Genomic DNA, 13,303 nt, shown 5'->3' with positions numbered 1-13,303 from the left:
ACCAATAGTTATCGAATCAGGGTCAGGCGGTAGAGCTGGCGGCCTGCGAGTGTTTGGCGCGTCCCTGGGCTGGAGACTCGTCGGTTGTGGTGGCGGAGGTGGGCGAGCGATGTCGCTGTGGTTGCGTGCTTCACCTGGCGCCCGCCGCGCGTCTCCTGGCTGGATCAGCCCGAGCCTGCCCCGCTAGGTCCTTTTGGTTGCTGCAGGTAGCATTACAATCAATGACGTATTTATTTCTTTAAGAAACAAACAGTTACCTGCACGAAGATTATTTCTTTGTCGGTGTAACTCCAGATTTTTTTTTTACTTATTGTGTCAACACTCCCGCTGGCACGAGTACATATAAATGTACTCGTAAAATCGTTAAATCTGAGAATATTAATTTCATTTAAAAGTTACGTCGTTATTGAAGATGATTGGATGGAACTGGAACAAATCGGCAACCATTGTCTCTAAGACTAGTGGGAGTGTTCTGCATATTGAAGCTATCTTTATATTATATATTTATATAAGGAACATTTAATATATCTCAAAAATAATTGCTGTCTAAGAACAGCGCTAAACTTGATTAGACTGTATTAACGAAACCATTTTGAAGTTTGATTAATATTCTAGTTGTGTAACGTAAAATGATGCTAATTTTACTTCAGTATTATGATAATTAGCATGGTTATTTCAATATGATAATAGGTAAGTACTACGAAATAACTGAGTTATTATTTTAAATTGTATTTAACATACATACATATGTTAAACTATGTACTGATCCCAAATTTAATTGACATTAATTGACATGTTTCGTAGTTTGACAGAAGCCTACCGTCAGGCAACTGTGTTAAATGCTGTCTAAATAATTAGATTTTCCCAGTTACTATCGAGGTTTATCAAAACAAAGTTAAATTGAATCGAGCTCAGTTATCAACCCAGGCTATCAAACCTTTTATATTTCATCACATGATTATCGACGATTGGCTCGTCGTAGGAAGGCTTCAAATAACGTAAATATAGAATATAATTACATTGTTTAATCTAAGTTGGTTTAAATACATAATGTAACATGCGACTTACGGGGCCGTCCCAGTCGCTTGCTATGGCTTACTTTTATTGGACTAGATGGTGAATTCATCTTTATTTTCCTTAATATTTGAACATCATTTCTGTAATAAGTCGTTGTTTCATATTATAATTGATATGTTATAATTTTGCATTTAAGGAGAATCATTCGAAATATGTCACTTCTACAATTTCTATGATTAGGTTTTAAAAAAACCCTACACTGCCTATTACTTTTCCATTAAGTTTTTCTATTTAAATACTCCCCCGAGATCCAATTCATTATTTATTAGGGACTCCAATATTTTCTTAGGATGTGTCTCTGTACGGTATTTGACATTTTCAATGTGATAAAGATTGATGTTGGACAAAAGAAATATATACGAGTACTTACCCGTTTGTTTGTATTGGATCCTCGGTTTAATTAAGTAACTAGTACTATAATATACTTTAATTATTCAAGCAGTCTGTTATATGAACATGAAAATTATTTAAAATGTGTAAATCCGCACATGAGATTTTTTTATACCAAACCACGAGTCAGGGGTTTTAATTCGAGTCGGGTCTAATAAGGGTCGGGAAGGAATGTGCTCGTTCGTACCAACAATAATGGAAATAGGATTCTAAATGATATCTAATATATTTGAATATTGAATTCCTATTTGATATTACGTAATAACGATGTTATATTATGAAAATAATCATATTGAAATGCTGTTTGTACAAATTGTAGTTAACGTAAATCTCATACGACAGTTAAGTAGTACTTTAAGATTTGTTAGTCAATTTTAAGTTAAAAGGTAATTATGAAATATTTATTTAATCACGGTGGTAGAGGCCAGATACTGTCAGTGGGCTGCAAACCATGTGAGGACAGTGTCACGACAGAAGAATCGCGCTGTGACAGATGTGTTACAGGCGATGAGTCGAAAATGATGAAGTACCCCTTTCCCTCTTAGTCGATACTCAGCATTCATTTCTATCTTCCTATCTTTATTAAAACGACAAACTTGATGTAACGATTTCGGCTGCTATGAGTAGCCGAATTAATCCTCATAGATAAAAAGGTGTTTTAATTTTATATAAGTTCCATGACCAGACAATGTTGCGTTATAATTCTATTTATATTTAACACATGACATAAATTGCTGGATGCAGCTTATTTCTCCACTTGAAAAATGAAGTCAAAGTAAAGTGTGGTAAAAATGTTAGTACTTCTTATTACCAGGCAGAAGAAGGTTTGGCCGTGAGAGTCAGTTTCGAGTCTGTAAAACTCCCGTGCAGCGGCCAGGCTCTGAGAGCGAGGGATGGAGACTCCCTGGGCTCGCCTCTCTTGGCCTCGTGGGACGGCCCGGACACCTCAGCTGTGGTAGTGCTGGTTTTTAAATTCAGATTTAAAATAATAAGATTACTACACTATATATAGTTTTATAATATATTATTAATGTTGTCGATAGTTACTTAATAACTGGTTATTCTAGGTTGAGTATTTTGCAGCTTTAATATTTGGGTGTACAGGTTGAAGAGTACGAGACTACCACCACCAGCGGTGTGGTGGAGGTCGTAGGTGGTAGACACGTGCTAGTGGAGCTGCGTTCAGGGGACCCGGGAGATGGGGGGGACCTGTGTGCCGGAGGGTTCCTCGCACACGCTACACAGATAGGTGAGATATTTGGGACAGAGTACCCGGCACTTATTTATTTATTTCATTTATTTTGGAACTTAATAAATGTGTCTGTTTGAAATTTGAAAATGAATGTAGTGATGTTTCATCATGGCTATCTTTCGTTATGTTCTTAAATTAAATTGGTGCCGTCATTATCGGTATCAGAGCCGATCCGTAACGCGTCGGCTGCTCGGTCTCCCCTGAGGTCCTGGTGGGCTGGGGGCGGTGCTGCACGAGCGGCGGCCGCGGCACTGGCTGCAGCGGCGGCTCTCGCTGCCTTACTGCTGGCCGCCCACTCCGCGCATCGCACACGCGCTTACCAGCGAGCCGCTGATAAGGAATCACTCACCGATAGTGACGGTGAGATATATGATCGATGAATAGATAAACTGTTTTGTACATTCTCGTATGTACTGTGTAGATGTTTAATGTATCAAATTTAATAATTAACAATTTAACTTAGTCGTTTGTCGTATTTCTGTATATCTTTTAAGTAACCCTTAACGTTAAGTCTACCGGTGTTATAATATTAATAACGTACTGACATATTTCCCGAGTTAAAGTACTGAAGTAGAGAACTGATGTTGGGACTCTATTTAAATACATATTTTAACAGCACTCTTTCATATGGAGGGGAGGGAGTGGAGTGTCAACATAATATCTCGTGCAGTTCTATGCTGTTTGTGTCCTACACAACTATAATAAGAAGATCACGCGCCAGTTGCCAAATGCCAGGTGTCGGGCGATGCAGTGTTTCATTTCAATGATATTGTTTTGCTGCAGACTAAACTGAACACTGACTTCATTTAATTGGAGGACTAATTGCAACAATGTAATAAATTCTGCTATTCAAATTAGTGACTGTTGAATGTATTGTCTATTGAGTATTGTCTCAGTAATAAGGTTGCTCCGAAAACTATAAACTATTGTCAACTTGAGCTATTTTTGATATTTTCTCAGTGTTTATTTGAAACGTTTATACCACGAGTATGGGTTTATTTTATTCACGTAGGTTTCACAAAGCCGTTTACAAGACCATGTAGGCCTTTTGCGGGTTTTTATTAATAAGAAATCGGATATAAGTTTTATTCTCTTTAAAATATTTGGAGGCAAAAGAATTTAAAGTACCTGACATGAAAATATTTCAGCTACATATGTGCGATCTCTTCCTATTTTCTCCCTCAAAGATATAGAGCTTAATAAGCATTCACAAAGTAAAGAAGTAAAACAATTATTTGAACAGAAGATACGAAAATACCATTTTTACTTTCCATATGTTTTATTTCATGATCTATTTTTCTTTGGCATTCATGTATAATTTGTTTGTTAGCATGTTCTCTGTCCCTGGAGCTGTGTGCGAGTGCGTCACGTAGCACTCTAATGTCGGAGGCTGGCGGGGCATCTCTACGACGTCTGTTGCCTACCTCAAGGGAGAAGGGTCGCGGAGAAGCACTCAGGTACAACTAATTTTATATGTTCATTGGTTACTAGTAATGTCCTGTGTTTATTCGGGCACCGCACCCGCGGCAAAACACGCTGGTATTCAATTGATATCATTACTAATTTTCTTTTCATTAAACGTGATTAAATATTTGTCAAGTTTTTATTCGGAAGTAAAATATTAAGTGTGACAAAATGTTTAAAATTAAATCAAATATAAAATTTTATTTGGATCCACTGATTATTTCCAATTCGATAATTTATGTTTATGCTTCAATTTTTTTGGTATTTTATTTCCTCCATCTAAATACTACGTTTTTTATTTTATATAATTTACTAAATCAAACAACTGGTTCAATTACTTTCTTAGTAAAACGTATGTCACACTTTTAAAGAAGCACGACTTGTCTGACTAAATACGAAGAACCCGCAACAGGCATAACTTGCAAGTTGTCATAATTTATTAATATATTAGTATCAGCATCGAGAATATCGTAAGCCATCTTTTTCACAAGTTATTACTTATTTCTTAGTTTATATATTTAATATTTAATTTCATCTGAATATTACATAATTAAGTATAAGTTAGACAAATAATGAAAGCCATTTTTATTTTTCATCACTCTTCTGTGTAATCAGTATTGTACAAAGAAGCGAGTGATATAAAACTGTAATTAGCGCATTAATATACTAATTTATTGTAACAAAAGAGGAGAGAAACTAGATAACGACTCGAGGACAATTAGAATGAACGGAAAGCGTCAACTTGCATAAATTAAATACACAATACGCTCGCATACTCGGGGCAAGAGAAGTAATTAGAAATCTTTAGTACTATTGTTGGAACACGCACTCCTCGTTAGAGTTAAATAGAACATATATATTTATTTGATCGGCACGCACTATAACCTCTCGACATCAATAGCTCTTGTTGAACCTTTTCTGAATACATCTATTATAAATTGTTTTCAGATTACTTTTATTTTTAATCCAATACGATATTTAAGCATAAAAATATGGGTCTCAGAAAATGTTTTGTTAAATCGGTACAAGTATTTTCAGAACAAAGTTTTGCCTATTATTAGTATGTCTTGTATTGTACCGTGACCTTATTGTTTACATTAGCCAAAAGGGCCTGGATATAAATTGGTATTTATTGTAATTATATTTTAAATGATAGATAGATAAATAGATAAGGGAGATATTATTAAGAGATAAAAGGTATGTTTAAATCTCTCGGTCACAGTGACAAGTGGTCTTATTTCATCAAAATATATTATTTTAAACTCTTTTTTTATATTAAATACATTTACGGCAAATTATATGACGGTTAATAACAGAGTCAAGTTAGGATCAAGTAAGAAGGCCCAAGATAATTCTATATTATATACTGAAGTTTTTATTATATACTGATATACTGAAGTCTTTTATTCGGCAAGCCGAGAATGATAAATATAAGATTCATGCAATGAGTTTAGAGATGCAGAACGAGTGGTTAGGCATAAGAGATTTTTGCATCCCATTAGCACTTAAATGGCGCACCTTAATTCATGATTGGTCGCCAGCATTGCTAAAATTTTATCTCAATGCGTTCCAAATGACTCTCCCAAATCAGAGTAACTTAGTAAGATGGGGTAAAGGTACCGAAAAAACTTACTATATCTGTGGGAAGGCAGTTGGAACTGTTAAGCATTTGCTGGTGGGATGTAAAGTACTCCTAGATAGCGGTCAATACTTTTTATATTATATTAATAATAAGTTAGTCTGTCGGTAGCCAGAGCGCAAAGGGAAATTACCACAAACAAGCGATCAATAGGTTTTGTGAAAGAAACCACTAGGGCAACAAAATCCAACGTCAACCTTACTCTATCCTTAAAACGGCTTCAGATTGGACTATAATGATGGATACGTATGAGAAACAATACAAAATCCCAGAGGATATTTGTGCGTCGGCCTCCAGACCAGACATATTTATTTATTCGTGAATTTTAAAGCGCGTTGTGATAATAGAGCTTACGGTTCCTTGGGAAACCAACATCCCCAAAGACCATGCAATCAAAGTCAATAAATATTACGAGCTCACAAACAAACTCACTCGAAATAGGTTCGTCCTGGATTTGTACGCGGTAGAAGTGGGAACGAGAGATATAACGGCAAAATCTCTCTACGACCTACTAAAAGACATGGGCCTGTCCAGAAATAAGATCAATTCAGTCTTGGAACGTACTTCGAAGGCAGCTCTAGTAGGTTCTTTTCAAATTTGGTTAGGTAGAGAGAGGAGTTTGGACGGTAGAGGTGAGCGCGTTACATAAGGATCCCTTAAACTTTCACTTGGGTCGCAAATTCCCGGCACTGTCGAAGCTCCTCTCCATGCAACGTTTTGGACCCGGCAACCGCACGGTGAATCCATTGTATGCTAAGAGGTTTCATCTCCTAATAAACAAAGTGTCCGGAATACCTTAACTAATATAGTATATGGGTTACTTCAGTTATCGTTAGTGTTATTTTGGGTAGTATAAAATAATTCAAATGATTAAATAATTAATCACACCTTTCTTACAAAGTTTTATAATGTGGACAAATAATACACGTAAAAGATAATCTGTATCAGGGACGAAGAAGACCAGACATCAGATGCAGAGGTCGAGGGTGACAATGTGAGTGTTGGCAGCGCCATCAGTGCGACCAGTCAGGCGACCATCACGCCAGAGAACGTGTCATCTAGCAGCGCCCCGGCTGGCCCTCCCCCGGATACACAGCATGCCACTACGTCTCTGAGACGATCTCGTACCGTGTCCTCTAACAACGTTCAAGTTGCCAGCGTTAGTATTCTAATGGGATCTATCACATTTACTATGCTCCTCACCTCTCGGTGTCGTTATTCCTGACCTTCCTAAACCGTCCTTCTTACTATAGAGTTTTCTGCTACGGTTTTTCGACCGACTGTCTATCTGACCTCTATCCTACTTAGGAATGCTGTTGTTGACTGGTTAGCCTACCAGTCCTCGGTCATCAGTGGAAATGACATTCTGACCGGGAAAGGTTTTCGTTCCAGCCCCATCATATTTGCTATAAGCATATATTTTATGCTTTTATCAATGTTGATATAATACTTCAATTAAAAAATACAAATTGACATTATAAAATAAAAAAAATGTATGAAATTTATTTATTACTTAAAAGACGAGCGTCTTTAAATCAAATGGAACGAGATATTTTGGAAGTTGCAGGTATCGGGAATTGTGCTTGAGTAGATGAATTTGTCAGCCTGTATTTATTATTTAAAATTCAATTTCTATTAAATATATCAATTTTATTTTATATACATCGTAGAATCCTAAGTTAAATATAATATCCAACGTTCTTAGATGTCATTACCTCAAGAACCTTCAACGAGTCAACTGACTGCGGAGAGTACGAGCATCACCAGCATAAGTGAGAGGGATAGCTGCAGCGAAAAAGACAAAAACAGTGCGTGGGACAAGGATAGAAGTGTTAGCAGAGCTTCATCTTCCACTTCTGCTGCCACTCTTACTAATGTTGGTAGTGTTCATAATCATTGCAACAGTATAAATTTCTCTTACTTGTCATCTATATATAAAAATGAATCTCAAAATGTGATGGTAAGCGCATAACTCAACAACGCCTGGACAAATTTGACCAATTCTTTTTTTTTAAATGTCCGTTGAAGTTCAAAGCTGGTTTTTACGGCGAGGAAAATTCGAATAATTGCTGGAAAAACCCTAAAAACAGCCCTTTTCTTTTTCCAATACAAACGTTTTCTAACTAAAACGTAGAGACAATTTGAGCTTTATTGCTATTTTTTTAAAGTTCATATTAAATTACAAGCATTCACTGTAGTTTAAACAATGTAGGTATGTTAGGAACATCAAAGAGTCAATTTGCACTTTATTTTCGCTACACAAAATTCAAATTCAATCATATATCATTCTATCAAAACAGTGTGCGTATGTGCGTTAGAGCCCAGAATACATCGTCGGAAGATTTAATATCGCATTCCGAAACTCAAAAAATTTGATTTGTCTGCAACTGAAGGATTTGACTGAAAGTCATAAAATTAAACAAAAGTTGAAACAACAACAAAGTGTCAATGGCGATTTGCCCTTGTCGTTGTTCGAAACCGAGACAAATAACTAACAGACGGACGGTGAAATGAAATGTTTGTTAAATAAAAAGTTTTTATAACGCTCTAAACATCTGCCAGACAATTGTACAAGATCTAATTTTATTTATACTTCGATTTTGTTATTTTTGCTATAGGTCGCTTTATACAATGTTCTTAGATTTTTATCAATTTATCAGAACATACGACTTAATGTGTTACGACATATCAGGGTTGGTACTCCCCTGCCCTGAGCGGCGTATCATCAGCTCGAGTGCGTGACAACCCTAGCCGCAACCAGCACGCGACTGCCTCCAACCCTGGTTCTAAAGCCAGCAAGGACTGTCGTAACCGCCGTCTCCTCCGCTCTGACCTCAGCCTCGCCTCACACGCTGAAATGGAAATAGACTACTACGACTATGAGGTCAACAATGCTGGTACGACCTTTGATTAATTATTATTCATGAATGATGATAACAAAGAAAAGATATATTTTGAAACTACTCCTAGTGATTTTCTTATTTGTTTCAATGATTCAACTGTGCTTGAGAACTGAAAATCACGTTATTTTAGGTTCCGTTCCAGGCTCTTATTTAGGAATGGATCCAGCATTCCTAGTTTGGATTCCACCTTTAGATGAAGGAGACATAATTAAGGAGATTGACGACAATATGCCTATATATGAGGTACTTTTTGGTTACAGTTTAAAGTATCTTACAAATAATATTTTCCCATTTGTTTTCAGACTTACCATATGGTTTTCTTTTGCAGGAAATTCTACCTAAGGAATTGCACCCGGATCCGGGAAGCAATACGGAATCACCAGATGAAGGACCTGCATTAAGTACTTTGAAGAGTAACTCAGACAATAGATCGAACAAATCAAACGAATCAGCAAAATCGGTCCGAAAACACGAAAGAGGCAACATCATTCACCCCTTAAACTTCAGCATAAGCGATCTGCAAAATGCACCAAAACTCGCTAAAATTAATAAAAAGAAAAAAGATGATGTTTTCATTCCAATGAGAGATCTCACTCTCACTATGTCACCGGTGAAAGTTCACAGAAGAGAAAAAAAATCTGAATACGATAATTCATCGACGCTCAAAAGAGTCAATGACTCCAGAGAAAAAGACGACACTCTGAAACGAACAACGAACTTCAATGACAACAAGTTTGCGGATGAAAATTCTGATTCATCCAACGAAATACAGTTCGCGGACGAGTCTCCAGACAGCAACAGATTGGCTGACAAATACGGAGTAAGAGCATAACGCATTAGAAACGTAATAAACACAACCCTCACCCTCGATATTAGTTTCAAAACCAATAATATAAATTCAATATCACTAATCATCTCACTCAACCACCAAACGAAAACGTTAAAACGTTATCTTAGGAGTATCTTAATATTTTCTGCGATTCTCATCACGACCTTCTCACAACTATAAATGCGTGTAACAATTAGTGTTTCAATCTAAGGACCAAAGATGTTAAAACTGTCTTCATCCATATCAAAATCATATTCATTCTATATTTGTAAAGACATTTAAAACACAAACGAAATACGAGTATATGATCTTTCTAGAAGAATGTATAATAGAATAGTCGATCAATATTAGGTACATCTCGTATCTTCATAGACGTGTCCGTTTGCACTGAAACAAAATTATCATTTCATTTCAAAATTAGAAGACTGAAGTGTTCGGGCAGTGCAATATGAGTTGCTGTATTAATTATTTATTATATATTATAAAGATAAAGTGCTAAGTTGAACGCTTAACGTCTACTTATTTAGACGCGACTTCTTAACTTGGGAGTTGTATTTCCTTGGATTCGGTTACCTTAACTCGATCTTTCCTCCTCGGATCTGTTACAGACAGTCCGATGTTGCTGTAGTTGTTACCGATGTCTCATCCCATTTCAGTGAATAGGATATAATAAATAATGCAAATCTGCTTTTAAAATATTTCTTCGTGAACCCAGAAGTTACATTGGAATTCCTATTGGAACAGCGGGCTCAAAATGCTTGTGACTTATGAGTTAAAAGCATTTTACTACAATGATTTTATTATAATAAACTAATATTCTACAAATAAATCTAACTTCCATGTTATTGATGGAACCTTTATGGCAACCCCAACATGTTCAAATCACGCCTCTCTCTGAAAGGATTCCAATCGAGCGATTAATTAACTAAAATCGATAAATTTTATAAGCAATAACTTTGTATGTATACAAAATATATGTCCGTAGATATTTATTTCACTTGTAAAACCTCAGTTTAAGTTCTAGTCATTTAAGAGTAAGTATTTAAATGTTATTATAATAGAAATATTAAAATATTTATTAACAAAAAAATCCTTATGTTATAACCTGCATTATTTCTTTGTACAATACATATTCTAGAATTAAGTAAATTATGAAGTATTTTTTTCGTTTAAAATGTATGTTAATGTTATATTTTTCTTAATTTTGATACTTTTTTTAGGTAATATTTCTTTACAGTGGACAGACATATACAATTGTATAGAGTAATATGATAATTTATGTTTTTTTAGGAGATTTTCTGAATACAATGTCAATAAAGTGTTTTTATTTTGTATTTGAAAACATCGTTTTTATTTTTCCATAAAAAATTCGTTTATTCTTTATCTAATTTTTTCATAAAAAACTAGATTTATGAAGGAGTCAAGGGGCATGTTTCGGTACAAACAGTGACCCCTCGCACTTCACAGACAGTCAGACAGTCTGATACTGTCGAGTACGTCACATCGAACGTTTCAATTAGTCTTCTTATACTGTACTCGTGGTGTAACGAGAGTTCGCTCCTTCAGAGTTCACGGTGAGCATTACACGAGCGACGGAATTATAAGGAAAGTATATTACATAAGTTTAATATGTTGAACGCTCGGTATTCACAAACTAATCTGTTTACGTGAGAGCACTGAAATTAACTTAAATTGCTATAGTTGGAAGGTTGTTTCAAATTTACATTAAAGCCTTTTACTCAGTGTATGAATTTTACTAATAAGCACACTTATAATGTAGATTTTTTTACTATCTCAGTCTCTATGAAAAAATCTCTCAACACGAAAGTGAAAGTTCGTCTTAACAACCACACCTTTGTGTATAATCTATTTAAACTACACTAATACAGTTTTAAAGCGACTCTCGTACTAAAGATGCGTAACCGAAGCGATTCGCACACAATTAATGACTAACTTCCTAATAAAAAATATAATTTGGGGTTTTTCACGAAAGGAGGAAATGTTTTTACTAGTCAAACATTATAACCTATAATCATTTACCTGTTTGTTGACAATCATTACCTATCAGGAACTGTATTTTCTTATAATACTGTATATTATTAAAATAAATTAAAGGCCGTCAGCGCCGAGTGTCCCGCCGTGACCCGCCGTGTCCCGCCGTGCCTCGCCGGACGTTATATTCGACCCTTTGCATTAATAAATGAAAATATTATTTTTTGTTATTGTTGACCTAAAATGGATTTCAAAGTTGTTGTTGGTTTTTATTGAATATTTAATTGAATTTAGTAAAAATTCATAGCCACGCATTTCAATGTTTTGATTACATTTTTTTGCATTTTTTGTGTGATCTATTAACACGTAATAAATCAGATTATTCGGGTAAAATATTCGAGTAACAAAAGGATTGATTGTGAACGTTGAGTTTGTAGTGTGTAATTAGTATGAAAGGTTCAAAACGGTCTGTGAAGGTAAACGCTAAGGAAGTGATTAACAAGGCGAACGGGAAGACACTGCTCTTAAAGAGTCTTTATATTTTGTTGACTGGCTCCTTACTACCGGTTATATAGAGGTATGTATGTATGTAGTATGTGAATATTTTTGGAATCGAGTTTTAATCTATCTATAAAGAATGTTTTATAAAATGACACGAGTCTTATCAAAGCATATAGATATTATAAATAAATATAAGGTGTTCTATAACGCTAAGTACATATTATTGAATTAATTGTCAGAGATAATGAAAACAGCTCTGGACTCAACCGCTCGCTGAGCGACACGCTTTGTTGTGTAAGTATTTGTTTCAGCCGTGATTGACTTTCCTCTAAGTTCCTACTGACATTGAACTATGAAATGAAACATTGTTCATAATTTTCTTTTTTATGGTCATAGTCATATTAGTAGCAGTTAATAAATATTTTTTGTTTGTAATATACTTTCGTATATATTTAAGTATTTTTGTTAATTGAAAGATACAATTTAGTATTGGACGCCATTCGAAGGATCTGTTGGAAATGAAAAAATAAAAATTAAGGCACATCAGTCTATAATGACTTACTTTAATAATATGACGAGAAGAGCTGTGATGGAGCGTTTAATATGTACATACACCTGACACACCAATAACCAGAAACAAACCGGAACGTCTGCGGATTACAGCCAGTATTGTAAATGTTTTGAAAGTTGTAATTGTTTTGTTTAACTAACGGATCACTTGAAAATGTGTAACGTGTTACAAACTTAGAGCACTTAAAGTCAGTAACTGGCAGTAACAGCATCGACGAACGAGAAGTAATTGGAGAGAATATGATGCTTTATAAAGTTTTAATGAATACTGTATAAGATGTTGGAGATTATTTGAGCGACTTCTAATGAAGATAAGTACTATGTAGTACTAGGTAGTAATGGGTAGTACTGGGTAGTACTAGGTAGTACTAGGTAGTACTGGGTAGTACTAGGTAGTAATGGGTAGTATTGGGTAGTACTGGGTAGTAGGGTCATCGTTAACATGTTATATGTACGCACACATTCTTTATTTGTAAACTTAACCGATGTTTGAACTCATCGAAATTTTTCGTGAAACCAAAAATACTTTTTCCATTCATTTATTATATTTTCTGTTTTTATTTGCAAAGTATGTTATAAATATTAAAAGTAAGCGCGACTCTTGATAATGTTACGGGAAAAGTTTTAAAACTAAAATACACGAATGATTCATATTAGTTTGAATGTTTGCTTTGATCCTCGATTGT

General features: G+C 35.2%; 1 protein-coding gene across 2 annotated transcripts in view; it reads left to right on the top strand.

Annotated features, from left to right (window-relative positions):
- Window positions 1-10,811, top strand: part of LOC116769388 (uncharacterized) — a 113,354-nt gene extending 102,543 nt beyond the window's left edge. For both annotated transcript variants that reach the window (XM_032660457.2, XM_032660456.2), the window contains 10 exons: window positions 21-206; window positions 2,282-2,422; window positions 2,572-2,716; window positions 2,885-3,079; window positions 4,050-4,176; window positions 6,771-6,981; window positions 7,528-7,698; window positions 8,515-8,719; window positions 8,856-8,968; window positions 9,054-10,811. In XM_032660457.2, coding sequence (XP_032516348.2) covers window positions 21-206; window positions 2,282-2,422; window positions 2,572-2,716; window positions 2,885-3,079; window positions 4,050-4,176; window positions 6,771-6,981; window positions 7,528-7,698; window positions 8,515-8,719; window positions 8,856-8,968; window positions 9,054-9,557 — 1,998 coding nt within the window. In that variant the 3' untranslated portion in view covers window positions 9,558-10,811. The remainder of the gene's footprint in view (window positions 1-20; window positions 207-2,281; window positions 2,423-2,571; window positions 2,717-2,884; window positions 3,080-4,049; window positions 4,177-6,770; window positions 6,982-7,527; window positions 7,699-8,514; window positions 8,720-8,855; window positions 8,969-9,053) is intronic.
- Window positions 10,812-13,303: the final 2,492 nt, after the last annotated feature.

This window comes from Danaus plexippus, chromosome 14 (assembly GCF_018135715.1).
Source record: "Danaus plexippus chromosome 14, MEX_DaPlex, whole genome shotgun sequence".
Lineage (NCBI taxonomy): Eukaryota > Metazoa > Arthropoda > Insecta > Lepidoptera > Nymphalidae > Danaus > Danaus plexippus.
Note: the sequence above shows the minus strand (reverse complement) of the source record. Positions and strands in the feature narration are given on the sequence as shown.